This window comes from Harpia harpyja, chromosome 11 (assembly GCF_026419915.1).
Source record: "Harpia harpyja isolate bHarHar1 chromosome 11, bHarHar1 primary haplotype, whole genome shotgun sequence".
NCBI lineage: Eukaryota > Metazoa > Chordata > Aves > Accipitriformes > Accipitridae > Harpia > Harpia harpyja.
In genome coordinates, this window is record NC_068950.1 from 2,738,464 (window position 1) to 2,761,119 (window position 22,656).

The window sequence follows — 22,656 nt, forward strand, 5'->3', positions numbered from 1 at the left end:
TGTCTGGCAACCATGTTTAATAAGAATGCAAGAATGACAGTGTTATTGAATGCATAACATAATAAAGAATTTTTCGCTGCTTAGGCAAGAAGTAAACTTTCTCAGCTTCAAGATAGTCATCAAGAAGTCAATAAGAGTATAGAAGAATATAATGAAGCTCTCAATGGGATTCATGGCGGTAGTCTGACGAATTTAGCAGACATAAGTGAAGGCCTTGGGCAGACGGAAAGAAGCAATTATGGAGCTATGGTAAAAAAAAAATTACTGTGGTTTAGTGTATTTTACAATAATTAGGTTTGTAACTTGCACCTATTCTGAAATAGTTAAGATGTTTGCTTAGTTGGCTTTTGGTATTTTAGGAAATACCGCGATCCCTGCAAGGTAGCAATCTCCAGTGCAAGGCAGGGCAAAGATTTTAATGCTGGTGGAAAACCTGATTTTTAAGCATTGGGTTAGATCTTGTGCTAGGATTTTGTGCCTGTCTAACTGTAACAGTGTGGATACGTAAGAAGACTGTAATTATGGAAACAAAAAGAAAAGGTCATGTTAACCCTTGATTTGCAACCTGTCACATCTTTAGTCTCAGGAACTAGGTAGGACTTTATTTCCAATTCAGGTGTTCTGGTTTTTTCTTGCAAGTTCTCCAGTTTACCAAGGTGACACCTTCTCTTGCTGTAAACTTCCCTTTAATCATGTATTTCTTTCTTATTTCCAAAAGAAGCTATACAAATTTCTCCTTTGCAGTGAGCTATATTTATTACATATTTCAGTAAAAAACACATTCCCTTCCCAACAGACATAGATAGTTCTCTTCAGCTTAAGCAATTCCAGCATCATTTATCTCATTTATTGTGTTTTCTTTTATTCGTTTTTTTTTCCCAATTCATAAGATCCTTCAGGTTCTTAAAGATTTTTCCAGTCAATTTCTTTTGGGTATCAATTGTTGATTTGGATATTTAATAATACTCTACATCACAAGATTTTTCATTTTTTAAGCCTATTTCTTCGCTTTAAATACGGAAGTTGCATACGTGCTTGATTCTGCTTGCACATGTACTTGGTGCTTCCTCATTAGGGAAACATAATTTCCAAAATCCTTGTAAGCACAGTATTTACTATGGTTTTAGTATGAAGTTAAATATATGTCGTGTACAGTGTATTAATAAATATTCAGCAGGCATGCTACCTTTATGCCCTGCTTTACACTTCCTCTGTAAAAACAAAATGCTCAAAAGAAAAAAGTGTAGATTAAAAACAACAATACATTGAGAGACATGGTCTTAAAACGCTTTGGTGCTTAGTTTCTGTGCTTGCATGGCTTGCATAAACATTATGTTTACTTTCCAGTGGAAACTTCCAGATGTTTCTCTTACTTGCAAAACCTAAGAATCACTTACTGGAACAAAACTCCAGTATATGTTCATAGTAAATTTTTTAAACCATTGTGTCCCTTTCCTGTTTCTTAATTCTTCCTTCCCCTTCCTCCACTCCCCACCTCCCTCCCTGCTGTTCTGAGAAGTCTTAATTAAGACTTCTTCATTTGCATCTTATAGAAAGGGATGAAAGAAATCCCGTATCTTTCTAGTGCTGGAGGCAGTGTAAGTGGGTAGTTGTTATTAGGTATTTCTTACGTTAGAGTTGAATGGCTTTGATTGTCAGTGGAGCTCTGTTGTACAGGTGCTGTATGCACATATGGCTACTGTGGCAAGGACTGGTTTCATCAGAGACCCAAAATGGACAAGAAGACAGGGGTATCATATGCAAACGAATGCAATGAAGAGGTTTTGTAACTTTAGTTTGCTACTCGTTCATGCAAGATTTTTTTGTAACTTGACAAAGCTATAGGTTGGCCTCTGATGACAAACCTCGGTATTGTCAAAATGTTGGGGTGACGCTCTTCCTGCCACGTAGTGCTTTGTAATGTGAAATCAGTACTTGGAGCTTTGAGCTCAAGAATGGGTTAACAAGAAGCAATCTTGAGTATGACTACTCAGTAGTAATTCCTTGTATTTGTAGTCCACAAATGATTTCTGTATCCTTTCCTTTTAAATAACTGTCTTATCTGAAGCTGAGCTGTAAAATAGCTGGGAGAGAAGAATTTTTTGATAGCATGATGGCTGGGGGTTTGGTTTGGTTTTGTTATTTAAGTATTTGAGAATTGAATATATTAATATGAGAAACAGTTTAACCTTTTATTGTTATATGTATTTTTATCTTCTGATGTTCTGCATAGCCTTGGGCTATGTATTTCTTTTTACTGTGTAATTACTTTTGCTTAGAAGCAACTTATTCAGAAAGTTCTTAGGAAGTAATTTTTAAGATCATTAAACAGGAACAGAATTTCTGCTAAATGGGTAACTGAGCATTTTAATCATGGTAAATTGCTGTAATGTTTCTTCTCTTAATTTTTAGGATGATCCATTTAAGAATAAAGCCTTGATGTTTACCAATAATACACAAGAATTGCATGCAGACCCATTCCAGTCAGAAGATCCTTTCAAATCTGATCCATTTAAAGGAGCAGACCCTTTCAAAGGCAGTAAGTGACCAGTGGCTTACCTGAGACCTTGAAGACCAATTGTTGACTAAATTATATTTTCACAAACTTTTATCATCTTGCTAAATAGTGGATAAAACAAATGATTTTTCTATTCTGCATAGGTGACCCATTCCAGCATGATCCTTTTGCAGAACAACCACCTGCTCCAGCAGGTAATAGCCCTCTTGATGACAGGACAGATGTGATACAAACAATTTGTAGCCAAACACAAAGATTTCTAACGTTTCCCTGGCTTCAGATTTTTGATTTGCATGTGGGAACATAGAAACCTGACAGGGTGTGCATTCAGAATCAATATGTTAATAATATGCATGTAACTCTTTATTAAGTCCGTAACCTTAATATGAACATGCACTTGTTCAAACTTAGGAAATATTCTGTTTAGAGAGGTATCTGGAATTTTATCAGATTTACCAAATCATTGTGTGTTTTTATAAGAAAAATTACATCAGTGAGTATGAGGTCAAATATAGAATGGTTCATAATGGACAGACTAGGTGCTACATTCTATTTACCTTTTAATCCTCCTTCTAGATCCATTTGGAGGTGATCCATTTAAGGAAAGTGACCCATTTCGTAGTTCTGCCCCTGAGGATTTCTTCAAGAAACAGGTGAAGAGTGACCCATTTACCTCAGATCCATTCACAAAACCCCCCACTTTACCCTCAAAGGTCAGTAATTTTTAAATCTACACATAATAGATTTCTTTACTATTGACAAACTTCTTGTCTGAAAGCTAGAAAGAATGAAATATCACTAAATACTTTTCTCCTAACTGATGAAATGTCATTAATTTTATTGTTAAAATTTAAGTATGAATTGTTAAGGCAATCAGCAGTTTGTTTTCCAGTTCCGTGATGATGATGTATATTCACCATGAAGATGCAGTTAGGTGGATGGGGTTTTTTTCGCTGTTGCCATTTCAAGCCACCAGCACCCACTCATTCACACCGTTACCTCCATTCCATTGGTGTTTCTATTTGCCCAGTCATGTAGTGAATCAGATCAAGGAACTGATCTGGCTAAAGGATTACTGAGCTACCAACAGACAATAGAGCCAACACAATGGAAGGACTGCACAGAACACATTTGTCAAATGTATAGTCACAGTTTTTAAGCTGTCCTTACGTGTATGTGTGTGGTTGTTTTGGGGGGGTGTATGGATTTTTTGTTTTGTTTTGTTTTTTAATTAATCCTTTCCCTCACCCTTATGGCTTTCATTGACTATTGCCACCCAAGTGTTAGAACAGTATTCTAGTATCCGTCAGTGGGAGGTTAGTTTGTCTTGCAATATAGGTTTGTACTTGGATAACAGCAGACTTTTCAAACTGAAGAGCAACTGCAAACACCATCTATTTAAAAAGAAGTGATATACAGACTCTCTGAATTAATAATAATGTAAGTGCCTGACCAGGATATTCAGTCTCTGTTGCTTAAAGACTGAACACTTCTAGGTGTAATTTCTTATTTTGCCCTGGTAACTAATAATGCTTGTATTTCAGTGTGATTACACTTTTCACTAGAATGTGTTTCTCTGTAGGTACTTGGTGTTTTGTTTAAGGCTATCGATAGCTAAATGCACTAATAATGCAAATTTCATATAATCAGTTTTATCCTACTATATGTCCACTGAACAGAGTGGTCTGAAATTGGAAATAATTTGTCTTAAAGCAAGAGATTTTGATATGCATAAAAAGACAAGTGCACAGTACAGCAGACCAATAATTATGTATATCTGTTCTTATTTAGCCTGACCCTTTTGAAAGCAGTGATCCTTTTACGTCTTCCAGTATCTCTTCAAAAGGTCCAGGTAAGAAGAATAAATTTTTCCATGAAGATGAATAAGGAGGTATCTCTTTATGAAAGAAGAATCAAATGTAAAAGTTGAGAATAAAGAAAGTTGTCTTGTGAACTGTTGGCAAATATCATTGTGGTCCTGTTACGGATTATGAAGATTAAGTCTTCACGTACACTGTATACCTCATTTATTTCTTTTTTTTTTTTTTCCTCCAAACAACTGGTAGAAAACCTATTGTTTTATGGAATTCTCATTTTAACATCTCATGCTAGGTCAAAATGCAAGTGGTTTTTAATCACCTGCCTAGTTTTATACTTCATTGGTACCAAGCATTCTTCATAATTCTTAAGTGTTATTTAAAATAACTTTTTTTTCCTGTATCTGTTTCAGATCCATTTGGAACACTGGATCCATTTGGAAGTGGTGCTTTCAGTAGTAGTGAGGGATTTGCAGACTTCAGTCAGATGTCAAAGGTAAAGGTTACAAGGAAAGCAACTGTCCTTTTAAAAATGTATGTACAGGTACTTTTTTTTTTTTAAGGGTGTGATACGATTGTAACTTTCCAGCTGACAATCCACTTTTGTTAATTTATTTTAATCAGCCTCACCAGTTACTCCGCAAAGTGTTTTTTGTCCATCTTGGATAAGGCAAAGTCCTACCAAGGCTGGTAGATTCAGCAGGGATAAATCAACTTTTCACAAACATTTTCAAATACCAGAAGAGCAAAAGAAATAAGTTCTAGTTTTTACTTGTAAGAAGAGGTAGTTGTTCCAGATGCTAATATATTTCAGTGTCCAACCTTCCTCTAAGTCCTGAAGTCTAATTCTTGGATACTTTACCTCTCATAGTATTCTGACTTGTTTTTAAACTTCTCCATGAGTACAGGGAGCCAGGGGAAGGTGGAAAACATGGTGTGCTGACATTTCATAGCTCTTAACAGAATTGCTGTTTCCTTGGTTTCTTGGTAGAAACTGAGTATATAGAGTATTTCAAATAGAGCTACGGCCTTACCTCCTCATCTGGATCAGTCACAGTCTGCTGTTAGCTTTCTGGGATGGACTTTGGAATTTACAGTTGACATCAGCTGCCCAACTTTTTACACTTAGTTCCACAATAACACCTGAACATCGTAGAGTAAATGTTAACTGGAAAATAGATTATCATATCACTTTGACTAATTAAACTTCTTGTATTTTTTTTTTCTAACTTTTACTGTGCTTTGTGGGGGGTTTAGCTCTCCACTAGGTGGCAACAGTCTTTACAAATAGTGATGCGTTTGGCTTGAGTGAGAAGTTTTAGCCAAGGTCTGTCTGCAAGCTTTAGCTTTGCCTACAAAATTCCTCTTTCTTCATTTCAGAATGATAAATTTCCCTGCATGGCGTAACTTTTTGTCCCTTTTTTTAACCAATAGGAGAGTCCTTCACAAGAGCCAGCTGAATATAGGAAACATTAAAAAACATGTTCTTGGAATTTTCCCTGAGCTTTTACAAAAAAGACAAATAGCTGTGTGTAATTTAAGAAAAGCTTGGAAAAAAGCTATCTATTCTGAAATCTACCACATTTTTCCAGTTTCTATCATGGTTCTGTTTATTAGAGTGAAGGCCAGACTGTCGTATGACCGTTCATTGCCAAATAGTAAAAAGTAGTTTTACTTCCTTCTGTTTTTCTCAACAGCTTTTTGCTAGGAGTAAAAGTTCCAGAAGTATTTAAGTGATTAAGAGCATGAGTACTTTTGAATGTTAGTGAAATCCTGGCACCTCTGTTAGTGGGTGTTAGCCTCTTGCACCACTGACATAATTCTGTAAATCTGTCCTCATTTTTTGAAGTTAATGCTTTTACTTGAGTCAACTTGTAGCTTTCATGAAACAACAGATACTCTACAATGTGCTTACATCCTTTTTCATTTCTTTTTTCTCATGTAGTCAGTAGCTTCAGACCCCTTCGCCTCCTCTTTTGGAGGGATGGGATTCTCAGATGACCCTTTCAAAAGCAAATCAGACACACCAGCGTTACCACCGAAGAAAAATGTCCCTCCACGACCCAAGCCACCCAGTGGTAAGGAGGTTTTCTTTTTTTAATAGCAAGTTCCCCCAATTTTCTGTGTATTATTGGACATAAGGACAAGTTGACAGTCTTCTATCTCATTATCTTATATTTCAACCATGGAGGAAGACATGAGGTTATCAGTAAATTGGCAGAAATTGGCAGTAAGCCAGACTGGAACTCTTCAGACTGGAAAACAGATGATTAGGGACTTGAATGACAGATCTGTAAAATCACTTGTGGCAGGGAAAAATGGGGAAAAAAAATTCTGTCTTTTCCAAGTACACAACAAATGGAATTGTTTATTTTGAAGGTGCCATTTACTAAAGAGGTTTGTTTTTATACAATACTCTGAATGTGGGATTTTTTTTTTTCCAGAGAATATGGTAAATGTGAAAAAGTTGAAATGGGCTTAAAAAAGAACTAGATAATTCTCAGAAGAAAAATCCAACAGGGGCAACAGGGTCTACCAAAAGCCAAAGTACTCTCTCTGGCTCCTCTGTTGCTGAATGTCTGCAAGGTAGTCTGAAGTATGGCTGTATGTCTTGTTTTGATGTTCTTCCTGAGGCATTTGCCACTGGGTGCTAACAAGAACAGGGTACAGGGCTAGATAGACCTGTCCTGATCTGTCCAGGTATGATCATTCTTACATTCACACATTGCTGCATTCATTAAATATAAACCACTTTCTGAATATATGGCTTGTTCCTGCTTCAAGTCCATTGCATATGGAAAGTCTTAGAGATGTATGAATCTCTCGAATTGGAAATAAGATCTCTTTTAAAGAACAACTTCCACTTGTTAGCCCTCCCTAGAGTTGATTTTCAAAATATTCAGATACCAGTGAAACTGTTTCAAGAACTGAAGCCACTTAGAACTGTTAGTTTCAAGTCTCCTTTTAACAACAGTGGTATAGTTCAGTTAATACTAGCAGTGAACATTTAGTTGGTTAAAAAAAAAAAAAAAAGCTGGATTCTGCTTATGAATAGGCACATAATTTTGCACCGAATATGTGGGTCAACATCTAGTATTGTCATGTATCCACTGACATTGTTAGGATGCATAATACAAAGAAAACAGATCCATTATTAATGTCTCCCTGTCTAAATATGTGGACCTTTCTGCTGTTGCATTTTGGAGCAAAGCATGCACTCTGCACTCATCCTGTTTATAACAGGTATTGTTGATCTGGCTGCTTTTGCAAAGCAGTTATGCTAGAACTAGCTCCTTGGATAACGTGAAAAGTGCTTTCTATTACTGAGGTATCCTGAAGATGTCATTAACTATCCCATAGATTGATCCAAGGTTTGGAAAACATTATTCAATACAGTAGACCTGCCATTGCAGCAGCATTAGTTTGTTCCTATTACTATGATTTTGTTGCTCAAGAGATGATGATGCACACTAAAACCCTGTAATCAAATTATGAGGTTCTGTGTAGGTGAGTATTGATGAAAATTTGCCAGGAAATGCTGTAGAATTGTGGAAAAGTTCTTGCAGCAGTCTGTTCCATGCTTGCTTTGTGTAATTACTTTCTACTGTTGAGGTACTAGAAAACCTTTAGTAATTAAAAACCCCCATAATATGTCATGTTGACAAATATCAACTAATAGGACACAAATGAATAAAAGCAGAATTATAAAAGCTGAAGGTAATCTTGTTTGTCATTGTGAATTATGTTATTTTTCTTTATTTATTTGGTTTTCAAGGAGAGTATGTGAGTGGCCATCTTTTCTTTTTAAGAAATGTCTACATAAAATTTAGTGTTTAAAGGGCCTATATAAAGTTGAATGAGTCAAACAAATACTAAATGTACCTATATTAACTTTCATGTGGTTTCTTTCTATTTCTTGTTCGAAACATGATTATTCCTAGCAAATACAGTGTAGTAGTAGCAGCATAGATGAGAAGTACATGCCGTAGGATTGACTCACCTACATGGTTGGGGTTTTTTTTGATTTATGTCTCTTCATTCCCTCCTCTGTACATACTGGGGAATTTTGGAGAACATTTAGCTTTAATAATTTGTTTTGAATTTAGACATGTGCACTCAGCCTTTAATCAGTCTTTTAAAAAATTTGTTTAAATGTGTACCTTCCCCTCTTCTTGGGAGATACAATATTTGTAAGGTTCCGCTGCTCTACCAAAAGCAAATGTTGTTATGATAAAATAGACTAAGGAGGAAACAAAGCAGGGTTTTTTTTTAAAGCAAATGAGCCTCATGTGTTTATGCAGTTATACTCCTCCCTTCCTTCCACAACTAAGGCAATCTTCAGTGGTTACTTAAAGCATGAGAAATTATATAGTAATATACTGCGATTCTCGCAAGAGATACAGGCATATAAGTGTATGTTAGAAATGGGAACGCTGCTCAGAAAACAAACAGACAAGAAACTTCCGTTGCTTCTTACCTTTCTCATTGGCCTGTTTAATTAAAAAACAAGTAGGTGATAAAGATCTTGCTGAAGGATGAATAAATGCTAGTTATTACCAGGCAAATCTATAGTTTGCCTTTCTGTTCCCAGTTCATACTCTTTTTAGTAAAACTGTTCTTTCTGTTGGGGGGGATTTTGACTATTGAAAAGCACTTGTATGGTTTGCTTGCATTTTGCTAGGCAGGTGCAATGAAGATCTAATATAAAGCTTTACTTGTCCTCAACACTCTACAGTCAAGTAGAAAATACTAATAAATATTTTTGCAGGGCTTTGAAAGCTGTCCGATTTCCCAAGTAGTTGTTGATAGGGGAAACTAGCAAAACCCACCAGGGATAGTTCCTAATTCAGTGCTTTACTATATGCAAAGTGTTTTAGGGATTGTGTGATACGCAAGCATTGTCTGATCAATCCATTGAGGTATTGCAGGGTATCCTGGATGATCAGGTTGTGGCCAAAGTGTGCCACAGTTCCCATCTTGCCCACAAGGCTGTGTTTTGTCCAGATGAATGAGGAGTTGTGCATCAGGTCTTGTTTCTTCACGAAGGCAAAGGTAGAGCAAACCTTTGGAGCTGAACACAGGGCCAGGGAAACACTTCAGAGACAGCCCCTGTCAGGTCAGATCAAAAGGCCTTCAGATGTACCTGGAAAAACCTGTAAAAGGAATATGTCATTCTGATTAGCTGCTCTCGTATTAAGGCTCTGGAGACAGTCTTCATACCATGCTTAAGGGAACTTTTCTGCTACTGCCAGCTTTGTCAGTAGCAGGATTGCAGTGGGTAATCATTGTCTGGCCTTATAAATCCTGACCTGTTTGCTTGCTGCTTGTAAAGTGAAGATTGGTTGGTTGTTTTGGTTTGGTTGTTTGGTTTTAGTTCGTGTTTGTTTTTTTCAAAGCTTGGACACTGAGAAGTAGCTATGATCTGCTGACTGTATTAGCAGATACTTCAGTTCACAGCTGTTTGTGGTTGTCACTATCTGGTGAGGATAGGCAAACACTTACTGTGTGGCATGGATTAGACACCCTTGAGATCCATATCTTTCCCTTCTCAAAAACTAAGGTTAAGAGAGGGGATGACAACCATGAGATTATTTCCTTAAAGCCATATCTTAAGCTGAATCTCAGGCTTACACTTGTTCTGTTCTTCATAAATCATTTTGCTTCTTTCTCACTCCTTTTTGAACCAAAGTCTTTCAAGATCTTTCAGATGTTACAGAGTCTTAAACTGATCCTTGCTTGGTCCTAGAGAAATTTCATGTTTGTTTTTCTGATTAAATGCTCTATTGTGTTTTTTCAATATAACTATTTAAAGGTAAAGTGCAGAATCTTTAAAGAGAGTTGGAGGAAGGCTAATGAATCAGTGAATAAAAATAGAGAATGACAAGGAGAAGGTGTTGCAGAGGCAGCAAGCCTGGATACCAGTATACATCAAAGCTCCAACATACTTGTTACATGGAAAGATTTGAAAAATCACTATCTCTGTCCCTCACCTGGTTTAAGTTTCTCTTTTTAGGTGAGGAAGATCAGCTAAGAAAAAGCTCTTTAGTTCTTCTGACTAGACTGTTCTAATAAAAGTTCCCAAGGGAGTTTGTGCATGTTCTTTCTCTTCAGGAATGCATTCATAGTCCGTGAAGTTCCTAATGGACATGAGGTTTCATATGGCTCCCCTAGGACATGGCTGAAGTAATTCGATGTTCACCAGGTGGTACTGGAGAACTTGAAGGTTTCTTCCGAGAGAAGTGGAAGGTTTTCTAATAGTGGTGTATATTGACATACTTAAGCAAAGGTGCCCTGTGACAGGGATCTAAATTCCAGTGCAGATTATTTTCTCAAGCTGTCTTAAAACATAGCTAGGTTTTGTAGATTTATAAGTATGTTTTATTTTCTGTCGTAGAGGGTTACCTGTAGTTTTTAGCGCTACTGAACTTCTGGTCACTTTACATTTCTTACACTAGTTCTTGGGTTTTGCAGGACTTCTGCGTAATTAAGAATAAAAAAGTCTGAAAGAGCTGATACACTGAAACCTGTCAGTTAAAATGGTTTTTGTAGGTTCTCACAGATTAACAATTCTGTTTTCTGCCATGAGCTGCAGATTGAAATCAGTCAGAGTTCACCGCTAACTAGTTTCTAGGTAAAAGTTGTTGATTACAAAAAGAGAGAAACAGATTTTTTTTCTCTTTTTTTCTTTTTCTTTTTTTTTTTTTTTTTTTAAAGTACAGGAAGTTGCTGTGTGGGTGTCAGTGATTGGGTTATAAGTAAAATTCAATGCTCTAGTGCTTTGATCGTGGGACCTACTGCTTTTGCCCCACCCTTACCACTTCCTTTAAATGCAGCACCATGCATTCCACATTGCGGTTATAACAGTACTGTTAACCAGTGATATTAGTGGAAGAACCTTCACCACTAACCAGTGTGTAACCTTCAACCTCTTCTAAATTTTTATTGCTTGCTTATAGTGGTTTTGACCTTTTTAACCTTGAAAGAATATAAAAGTTTTAAAAATGCAGGAAGAAAACATATTTTCCAATTTCAGTGTGCTTTCTTCTTGCAATGATTATTTAATAAAACCAATTATTTTTAACACTCTAGCTTTTTTTAGCCTGTGCAAATGTTATAATTTATATTAAATATATTGTATATTAGAGACTAATAGAGGTGATGGGTATTGTATTAATAGTGAACTTCTTCAGTGCTAATGTACTTCTAAAAATTCAGGGGTTTGGGGGGATGCCAATACATAAATAGCAGAAAAATATCATGTAACTTGGAATTCAAAGGACAACATACTGAATTCACCCCGTGTAAGAAAGATATCAGTGGATTTATTTAGCTGCTATTTGAAATACAGGTATTAAAATAAATTATATTGGGAAATTATTGTTCCAGACTGCACACAGGGAGTTTGTCAAAGGTCTTTGGCTTTGTTTTTTGATTCATTGATTCTTTGTAGCTCCAATGTATGATGGCAACTGAATTTATAAATTGGCATTTCAGAAGATAGTGGTTAACACCTCTGTGTTTGCGTTAAGGACTTCGATTCTCTTCTCACATTGTTTTTATGACTGGTAGTGGTTTTAAAATGTCAAAATATTGGAAAAAAATCTTGAGAAGGCAGAATAGGGAACTAACCAGCCTGCCTTGAATTAAGAAGTATGATTCTAATCCCTCAGAGATGCCTGGCTTGTGTGGAGCCCCAGAAGACCTCAGTGCAAGCACAAAGGTTTGCACAGTATTTAATATGAGTGACTAGAAATTATTACAAAATAATAGTAATGATGTTATTGATAATAAATCTAACCAGCCAAGGTGTTAGGGTTCAGTATTTTTAACAAACCACAAATCGCAAAACTGCTAGATGTATTTTGCTGTCCCACCAACAAAGTCAGAAAAGGCCTCTACTGACTTAAGCAAAACCTGACTGATCAAGTCCTACTTTTTTCATCTTGCCAGTTGGCAGATAAACAATATCTGAACCTGTTGATGGCTTTAAAAAAAATGAAAAGGGGTCAGGGCTTTAAGATCTATTAAAGATCTATTAAGATCTTCAGGATCTTAATACTTTGTTGAACTAATCTGAAAGCTCTTTTAGCTGTGAGGCATGTTGTAATCCATCATCTACAGAAATAATAATTCCCTAGTTTTGGGTGAGGATCCTTCGCCTTTCTTCACAAGTGTGGTTGCAGGAGAAGATTGTTGTCAGCCCCAAAGAAGCTAGAAATACAAGAAAAATTAACAACCAACTCACACAGCAGCTTTCTATTCTGTTCATATGGTGCATGGACCTTGGAAGGTAAATTTAAGATGGATTTGCCCGCTTAAGTGCTCGTGATTAAGAATGTATACTGAAAGAAAGTATTCTGAAGGCAATTTGACTTCAAGAGCTTTAGTGAGTGGATACCCAGATGGGGTATGCACACATCTTCCAGGCTTGCCTGGACCAGGATTGTCCAACTAGAAGTTTTTGAGCTAGATTCACTCTGTAGGATGTCTTTTTCACCCCTTGAACCATTTTAGATGCCTCTTACTGTGCATGATCAGATGCTTAATGCTGTCAGCCACCACTGTGCTTGCATGAATCAGAAGGGCAGTGCAAGCAGCTCACAGAAAGGCGATGTTTGTACAGCCCTGTTCTGCTGTCTTCCTTTGTATTTGATGCTTCCTCCTCCTTTATGTCAATGATAAATACAGTTCTTTTTCGTGTGTGTCACTTCTCTAAACTTAATTTTACTGTTTTTACCATTTTACACTTATTTTTCATTTATAAAGCAGTACAAGAGCACTGTCAGTTCACATTGACCTATATGGACAGTTTTCAGTGAAGAAAGAGCATAGATCTTTGCTACTTTTTGAGTTGGACATATAAATGTGTTTTTAGTAGTGTTTGTTTGCCTATGCTGTGTCTTCAATGTCTCAATTAGATGAAAATTAAGACTTCACAGTTGGCTCAGTATCTTGCTTAAAAAACCATGCAAACAAAATCCTGAATGCTTTGTTGTGTGCATTTACTGATTAAATTTGTTGAAAGAAAATTGTCTTATGAATACTTGGTGTTTAAACACATGACATTTTTGTGGCCGTTCTTTTTGACCTGCACCATGTACGATGTCCCCCAGGATATGAATTTGCATAGAAATTTGTTCTGTGTATTTAGTGAGATAATTCTAAGAAGAAAGAAGCCATGTTAGGTATAATAGATGTAATCGGGAGTTATGAACAAAAAAAAGAATTGTATTAATCAGGAAAAAATGTAAAATAATTCCCTTGCATTTATTTGCATGGGTATATTCAAGTTGTGGGGATCAATCATTTGGTCTAGAGGAGAGTATAGAGTTCTGCTCTTTATTCGTTGCGTGATCACAGGAGTACAGGAGTGTTATGTTTATTTCTGAGTGGTACCACACACCTGTTTCCTTACAGCTTCTTGAGTACCCAAGGTTATTCACGAGTAGCGCAGTGCCTGTTTACCTTTATTTTTTTCCTCATCTGCAGCCGAGAGTGAAAAATTCAACCTCAAAGTTTGTGACTGACAGGAAAACTTTTTTTTATTTTTGATGCCTTCTAGAAGACCTGACAGTTGCATTAGAACACAGGCATCCCTTGTTGTGTAGGATAAATGAGTCATGGGTGGAGCACCTGCCCAGCCACAAACTAAAAATTCCATTCACGCTTTGATTCTGTTGTTTATGCTGATCTCTCACAGTAAAGATATTTCAGTACCGATTGTTAAAAGAGGTTGTTCAGAATCTGTTTCAGAACAGATTGTTAGCCTGAATGTATAACGATTTCTCTTCTCACCTTTCAAGAAGTTTGTAGTTTTCAGAATATTTCTCTTAAGCTAAGGTTTTCAGAGTTTCGGGCTAGCTCAAGGTGCAAATTTTGCAAATATTAAGCAAAAACGGTTTCGAGGGTTTTTTGCATAGGAAAAATTCTTCTGTTACTAAAAATATGTGTTGTGATTTTGTGCAGAGAGCATTATTGCCAAACAGTTGAGTTTGAAATACAGTGCAGAAATAGCCCCTGTTGAAGACAAATACCTCTTGAGTATTCTGTAGAAAATTGGTTTTAATGTAACTAACCTTCAAGCACATTTTGAAAACTAGTAATAATTTTTCTGTAGGTTCCTAAACTTCACAGTTTATGAAAGTTTCACTCTGCATCAGTGGAAGAGCTGGATAGTTCAACAGGATGGTGAAAAACATGCTGAGTAAGTTAGGAACGATTGGTAAAGTGCCAAGAGAAAGATGTGCTGGGAGGCACCTTACATACTGTACAGTCTCCGAAGTTTTCTAGAGTAACACTTCCTCTGCCATATAGAGAGGTAGGAACCCTGGTATTATACGTTCAAGTATAATCACAGGTGTGGACTTAATTCACACTGTCACTACTTATCCTGTGTAGCACGACTCTGACTCTTAAAGCATATTTTTCACTTTAGAAAGTTTCCTGGAAGGGAGTACTTGTTTAGTGAAAGTTTAAAGTTGTGTCATCTCAACTCTGCCCTGTTTGCCTGTGATAATCCAGTCTTCAAACACATAAAAACATGCTGCTTCTCGTAATTCAAGAAGATACTCTTCTAAGCAGAAAGTTAGGACCATCGTTGAAACATAGAACATAGAGAAAACGATAAATGTTTCACTTCATTGTTTCATTGTCAATATCTTGTAATTCAGTAAGACAAATTCTGTAATTGCATCCTACCAGTGAGATTATATTTGCCTTGAACTATAGATCTCAACCCTAAAGTTTGCTGTGGGGTATGAAATTAGATAAACCCTTCATAAGGGTGGAGTTCACTATAAGTTAACAGCATTTGCTGTGGTAAACCATTTTGTTCATCATCTCTTTTTGCTGAAGTGAGTCCTCGGTGTGGTTTGGGTGCACCACTTGGGTAACTGCTGAAACTGCTGTGGTTTCAGAATAGGACCTGTTTTGCTTTTTTCTGAAGTTTTTTCCCTTGACACTAGTAGCAGAAAAATCAAATAAGTAAGGGTTACAACTGTTTGCCTGCACTTTTGTACTACCATACCTCAAAAACAATGAGCAGTATCGTATAAAAATGTTTTTTCCAGTGAATACAAGATAAATGCAATCTCAGTTACTCCTAAGAGTATATTGTGCAATAATACAATTTTACCAGTGTCCTTCGGTTCAGTTGGTGACTTCTTAATGCGGTTTGAGTATCTTTGCTTTACATTATAGAAATACTGTACCCACATTCTTGACATACTAAACATGGGAATACAAAAATCTTTGTGTACTTAAGTATACACTTACTGCACTGCGAGATTCACACTTAGTCTAAGCCAGCAAGGATGTCAGAAAGATAATTCTGGTGTCATTATTACTAATTTGTGGCTAATAAATGAGTAAATTTGAACATCTAACTGAACCAAACAAACTTCTGCCAGGCCTCAAAACCATGTTTGCTGAGTGTGGCAGGATAGAACAAACTATAAGCAATGTACAAAACATAGTGAAAGAGGGCTCGTTGAGGACTCTGTCATGAGTGCCTGGATTGGTGTATTCAGCATGGGCACTGCCCTTAAAATTGCTCTGCAAAAAATAAACCTGGCTTTATAAGGGTTTCCCTCTTTCACCTTTTCTTCAACAAAATTATAGTCCCTTTCTATTCTTTAATGTATAAAAAACTGAAGAAAATGGCACTTGGGCCATAAAATGAAAATTTTCAATATTATTAGCAGCAACTCTAGTATTCATGGTGACATTTCCTCTACAGCACGGTTACTCTTTGTGATCTTTTGTGAAGATGAAGCACGAGAAACCCCGATGCTCTTTGGGTACGTTCTGAAACCACTAGGGGCTTCGTGCAAAAACATTAAACAGGCCACCTAGAAAAAACAGGTTTGCTGAGCAAATACATTGCAAACCCTGCATTTGTATTAAGTCACCAGTTCCACAAAGTGGTTTTGGCAGCAGCAGATTTAACCTAAGTAAAGGGCAGCTTAAAATGGGTCATTTTTGCCTCTATCAGTCAAAATTGGTTTGGGACAATATAGGGTGAAGGATACTAGGGGGAATTTGCTTGCTAGTAACTGGTAATAGAAGAAGGAGAAAAAAAATGTAGACGGCTCTTAGTTTGCCTTGACCTTAAATGAGAAATGCAGATACTTTAATTCTCTTTGTAATTTAAAATAAGTTGCTCTTTTATCTGGAGAATTACATACAAAATGCAGAGTTACTCATCTCTTACCAGGTTTGCTTAATTACCTAGTACTGCATAGCTGTGACCAAAGGTGAGATCTCCTAAAGGCCATGGTGATGAGCGGGATGTCAATGCAGCACTCCATTTCAGAGAACAGAACGTGGCCTCTTGTTGATAGGAAAGGCAGTTTGAAACTGTGGTGAAGGAGGGTCCATGCTTGTGGGGAGAGCAAATGCTGCTGGTATTTCCTGTATGTTTTGTCACTTCCTTCCATGAAGGACAAATCACTGGTCTGATCTGCCTGTCTTTTCAAGTCCCACATGTGGTTGCTAATACGGGTATCTGTATATCCTTGCCACATCTGTTAACCAGGATGGAGCGTGTACTGAACCATCAAAAATAGTACTGGAGTGAACTTGAAGAGATCTCATTTATCCTCCAGCTTCAAGGCAGCTAAACCAGTGTGATTTCTAGAAACCATTTCTCAAACCTCATGGACATGGTGATGGAATGCAACAAATTCCCTACGCAGTCTTGAGTATTCTTAAGTTTTAAAAATGTTACAGATTGTATAATGCAAATCTCTCTTGGTAAACTCTAAATTCATTAGCCTTTTTCTTGATGGAAGACTTGCCTACAGGACTGTGATCAGATTTCCCTTGAATACCCTTAAGACTAAACAAATCCAGTTATCTCCTACTGCATGTGTCTTGTTTTCTACGCCTCTTTCTGTCTGCTTGTTCAGCTGTGGACTTTCTTGCTTCACATTTTCCCTGAAGCACAGTGCCTGCAGGCGGTCACTGTATTGCATCCGAGGCCCGAGTCTGACATTAGCACTGCACTAACGAGATAAGAGTCTGCATGTTTCCTTCAGCTCCCCTCTAAATCTGTGCCTGGCTGAGTTTTTGAGGACTGTAGGGTCCTGCAGCCCGTGCGGTCGTTAAGGAGGTGCCACCAGCACGGTGCAGAGCCTGCTGTTGGCAGAGGGCTGTACGTCTGGCAAGCTGAGTGCCAGGGCGGATGGACTTTTGGCTGGCCCCTGGGATAGGAGAGGCCGAGCTGTGATTTATCGGCAGGTGAAGGCAGGCTGCTGAGTAGGTTATTTATTTAGTGCAAGTTTGCTGATCTTTATTTCTCTTTGACAAATGAGGATGTCCACAGATTTGAGCAAATATTATAAAGTTCATGAGCAGCTACCAAAGTACATTCTTAAAAGCTGTCAGGCTATGTCTTAGACATGCCAAGTACATACTCTGAAATTTGGGGTTTCGACTCCATTTCTCTGTGCTTTCCTAGTATGTGTATCCTGATGTGAATAAATGATAAGAGTCCAATTAAATCATAGTTCAAAGAATTGGACACTTCAAAAAAAGATAGCTTTATTAATGCAAATAATGTATGTAATTCAGGTTATTATGCAGGAAGTTGTAAATATTTGTTTCTTTTAAAAATGTTTCTAGCTTTTCCTTTATCATTTCTCAAGTACACATTATAATCAGGATTGTTCATCCAAGGAGTATTTTTCCTGGAGGCTGGATCGTGCACCTGTCAGGAGCAATTGTTAATTTTTTTTTAGAGAAAAAAAATTACATTTATCTGTTTAGTTATTTGACCTAACAAAATAGTACTTTTTGCAAGGGGAATTAAAAATTAACCATGGAGGTTCTAATTGCAACAAATAAAATATACAACCATTATTTATGATCATACACAATAGTTTCTGAGATTTCATTTGTTACTGGGGTGGAATATAAGAAAAAGCAGTCACCTACAAAAGGTGGGTTGCACAGCAAGCACCCCAGAACAAGGTGATTTCTTAATCAGTCTCTTTTCCCTTGTATGTGTGGTGGTAGAAGGATAAACCAGTTCCAGGAGAAAAAACAGAATGCGTGCATTCTGTAAAGTCCTAGATAAGTTGCTATTTAATTCTATTTAATATGATCAATTATTTATCTTTAGTGATATATATTTTTTAAGTATTTTGTCTTTTATATAATCCCAAACTTAAACTTGAAATGTCTCTAATCCTGGAAAATGAACTAAAGTCATACTTTTCAAATTCTTCTGACCAAATGTCTTTATATTGGGTTTTATCATTTAAGATCTTGATGGTATTAATATTGCAGTATGTATAAGTAAGGTAATGAATCAATTTAAATAAAACAACTGTTTGAGATGATCTGCATTGAGAAATGAGTACCGTTATATTTGATTAAATTTTAAATCACCCCAGGAAGAATGGATGATGCTAAAGTGTATAAGCACAGTTTCCTATTTAAGGGGTTTGCATTGTCCATGGTAAGTAACTTCTCTTTTTCTCCTTTTGTTTTTTTTTCCTAAACTTTCCAGGTAAAAGTACTCCTGTAAGCCACCTTGGGTCTTCAGATTTTCCCAAGCCCCATGATCCATTCCAGCCATTTGGGGCTGACAGCAGTGACCCGTTTCAAAGTAAAAAGGGGTTTGGGGACCCATTTAGTGGAAAAGATCCATTTGCTCCCTCCTCTTCAAGTAAAACTTCTAAAGACTCTTCCTTGGGGTTTGCAGACTTCAGCTCTGTAAGTTAAGTTCATTGTCTCTGAGCAAACCACTTTCTGCTCTGCTTGCAGCAATCTATTGGGGTTTTGTTTTAACTGCAAACCTACTGTTCACTGGCTTCTGTCTCTTAGTACCTTCATGCTGTCCTCATTGTTTTTGTATTAATATTTCTGTAATAAAAAGGCATTATTTCAATAAAAAAGAAGTTTCATACTAAATTTTAAAGGGTTTACTTGCATTTAAATTATTTTAGTACAGTGTGCCTTTACTCACAAATTCTTTGTAGCAGAATCTGTGTATTGTTTTTGTTGCATGGAGGCTATTTTGTAAACTGATTTTTGGGAGCCAATGATGTAAAGATTCAAAAACAATTGTTGAAAACATTTATATAGCAATTTCACCATATCCACAGAAACAAATCCTTAAAGGGCGAGATTCCATAAAGTATTTGTAATTGTTTGTAAAAAAAGTTCTGACAATCCTGTCACAATGTTTGCTGTATATGATGGACTGTGGTCATAAAGATACATATACGAGACAGAGATTGAAAATTTAGCTGTTGAATTTTGTTCCAATTACTGATATTGTTGAAAAGCCCTTGTTAGACAAAGAAAACAAATATGTTTTGTGGAACCACTATAGAAATGTCCATACTGCACTCCAAAAGACAGTGTCAGAAGGTTTGAAAGCAAAGCCAAGTACCCATTCATTAAAAAATACCAGGGTTTCTAAAAGCCTGGCTTTGGTTTTAGTGCTGGCAGTTACGTTATTGAGTTGGAAATCACTGTAAATGTAGTAGTAGTGTGGTTCTTATTGCTTCCATGAGTAGAGAGAAATCTGTTCATCCACAGCCTCAGGCTTCTTCCTCTTTTCATGTGTTTTTGTTCTGTCACATTGCCATGCAGTAAAATTGCCAACTTAATCTGTTATTTAACTCTGATGGACACAGTTCAGTGTTCAACAAGTGGAGATCTTTAAGCTGAATCTTTCAGGTTGCTTATTTTTAATGTTTTTTTCCCCTAGTTATTAGTTAGTAGTAAACGTGTATCACTTTCCTATTTGATATTGTTAGTTGAGGTCATCTGTGCATACTTTTAGCTGGCCTCAGTGCTTTAATTTATCTATGATACTGAAGACGTCAAAGTTCAAGGTACTATGTATGCTTTACCACAGTTAGTACTAGCCTGTTGAATTTGCACAGTTAAATTCTGTGATTGTATACAAAATGGTGACATTCTTAATAAAAATAAGACGCAAAACTTGCTTTATCTGAAATTTCTTGAACAACATCTAATTTCTTCTTTCAATGAAAGACAAATAATGGAATGGAATGACTGTTACCCAACTATTGTCGTCTTACTTTGCAGACTGCATTTCTTAAGTTAAAAGTGTGGCTTACACTGAGTTGATTGTATCAAATGATTAACCAAAATCTCTGATCCCCATCCCAGTGGGTGCTCTAGTGTTAAATTTGCAGTGCCATCAGGTTTTCAGGAGATGAGATTAACTTTAGAAGATAAGGGAAAAGTAGGAAAAATGAGATCTTGAGCAGCAGCCACTTATAATTACTGTTAAGTGGCACTTCATCAAATGAAATTAATTTTTTTAATCGGTTTTGTGAATTGCTTTCTACTGCTGTAAGAAAAAAAAGAAGTGTTAACTGAATTTGACTGAAGGGACAGAGACTTGATCCCTGTTCTTTTCAGGTTTTGGGGTTGTTTTTTTTTTTCCTTGCCTATAACACAATTATCTCGCTACACTTGATAATTCCTAATCCTTCTGTATGAAGTCTTAAGTGTACTAGTTACCTTGTAATCAGCAAGAATATTGTGCTTCTCTTTGCCTGATGTTTGGGAAACTTTGTTCATAATGGAAATTAAAAGCAATTTTACTTACAGAAGGATTTTGAAACGTAGTTTGAATCCATGGAATCTGATAACAGAATCGTAGAATCGTGTAGGTTTGAATAACTAAATAATCTGATTTTTAATTGGAATTCTTCACTGTTGCAAAGAAGTAACATGAGGACCTTCACTAGATTTTAGTAGCACTCTAGAAAACTTGCCTTTTTTTTGAGACACTGGCAAATTCATGCACCCAGAGTTTAAGTATGTTCTCATTGCATTCTTAACTTTTCCGCTAGCATTAAATACGACTCTTTGGAACAAAACAAAGTGTTTTGGTAGCTCATATTTCAGGTATTTCTAGGTTCCAGCTTCAGTTTACAGAACAACAAGAAAAGCAATCTTTCCACCAACAGAAAGCATTTAAATTTCCAAGAAACAGAGCACTTAGAACTAAACTAAAATTTTTCTCTTAATATAAGCTGGTAATTTAGTAAACACAAGTCAGTGCAGCTTTTTGTGTGTTTGATTAGTTTTGCTGCAGTCGGCTGTTTTCCTCATTTATACCTTGGGTCTAGCTGTACTTCTGAAAAAGAAAAAGAAAAAAAAAAAGAGGTTTTTAATGAAATTACAGATATGTGATATATATTTATAGACTTCTTGAAACCTGGACATATGCCAAAAAATTGTTACTGTATTAAATGACTTGTAATTCAGTTACATTACCTTTTTATAGGCAATCTGTGCAAGAATCAGTGGCATTAATGAACTGTTGTGTATTTCACTGTCTAATGGTCAGAGTTACGTTCCTGAAAATTGTACTTTATGCTAACCATTTGTAATAAGGCACATCCAGATTTGTTTCCAATGAATCACTGGCCTATTTTTCCTTCTTTTTTTTTTCTTTTTTTTTTTTTTTTTTTACTCAGCACTTTTAACCACAAAAATATAACTTGTGTACCATAAACAAGTCATAATTGGGACTCTCATGAGCTTTGGAAGACTTATCCTAAGATGTACCCTATATAAGTAAAACTGTTTTTTCAACATTTAAAAAAAAAAAAAAAAAAAGACACCCCAGAGGGTTTGACCAAAGCTTATTGTATTTCTGAAAATAGTAACTGTTATTCTCCATCCCAGCTATATGATCTTTTTGAATTCTTGGAATAAGTAGAGAAGTCCTACTTCTATTTGAGTCCATCTTTACTGTATTTTGAAAAAAAATAATCTATTTAAAATCTTAGTAAGCTTTTAAATCTTACCTGTCAGCATTATTTAAATGAGTAATGATAATAGGTTTTCTTCATTTTAAAAGTAAAAGATCATAAAACTTGTGGCACTTCTATTGTACTTCAATAACAGTGAATGTAAAGGTCCTCATCTAAATTTTGATAGCAATGAAAGCAGAGGTATTGTTTGAAGAAAAGTAATTTTAAAATACTCCTTTTTTTGCATCAAATCATCTGAAAAATCATATTGAGAGAAATAAAATGAGGAATTGTGAGCATCCGGAAGCACATAGATAATAACTAAATTATGAGTAAGGGAGAATTGGACTTGGGTTGAAAGAAATTCAGATGGGCACATTTATTTAAAAATACGAATTATAGATATGATGCAGAGTGGAAAAGGCAGGGGTGGGGGCCGTCACATAGTATATATGTGGCCAGGCATAGGTCTAGCACTTAAAAGTTGCATTTAATACTCGGTTCAATATTTCAAGCTTGTGTGGGAAGGTGTAGCCATATCAGCTAGTGCAATGGCATATTTTGCTGTGTT

The 22,656-nt window shown here is 36.3% G+C and overlaps 1 protein-coding gene across 12 annotated transcripts in view; it reads left to right on the top strand.

The window, feature by feature from the left end:
• EPS15L1 (epidermal growth factor receptor pathway substrate 15 like 1) overlaps positions 1-22,656 on the top strand; it is a 47,037-nt gene that overhangs the window by 17,740 nt on the left and 6,641 nt on the right. For 7 of the 12 annotated variants that reach the window (XR_008237114.1, XR_008237113.1, XM_052800901.1 and 4 more), the window contains 8 exons: positions 85-249; positions 2,413-2,539; positions 2,662-2,712; positions 3,095-3,231; positions 4,310-4,370; positions 4,749-4,831; positions 6,281-6,413; positions 18,848-19,053. Coding sequence is in view for 10 of the 12 variants with exons in the window: in XM_052800901.1 (XP_052656861.1) it covers positions 85-249; positions 2,413-2,539; positions 2,662-2,712; positions 3,095-3,231; positions 4,310-4,370; positions 4,749-4,831; positions 6,281-6,413; positions 18,848-19,053 (963 nt within the window). In the remaining 2 variants the exon portion in view is untranslated. The remainder of the gene's footprint in view (positions 1-84; positions 250-2,412; positions 2,540-2,661; positions 2,713-3,094; positions 3,232-4,309; positions 4,371-4,748; positions 4,832-6,280; positions 6,414-18,847; positions 19,054-22,656) is intronic. The other 5 variants (XM_052800903.1, XM_052800909.1, XM_052800905.1 and 2 more) reach the window with 4 other exon arrangements.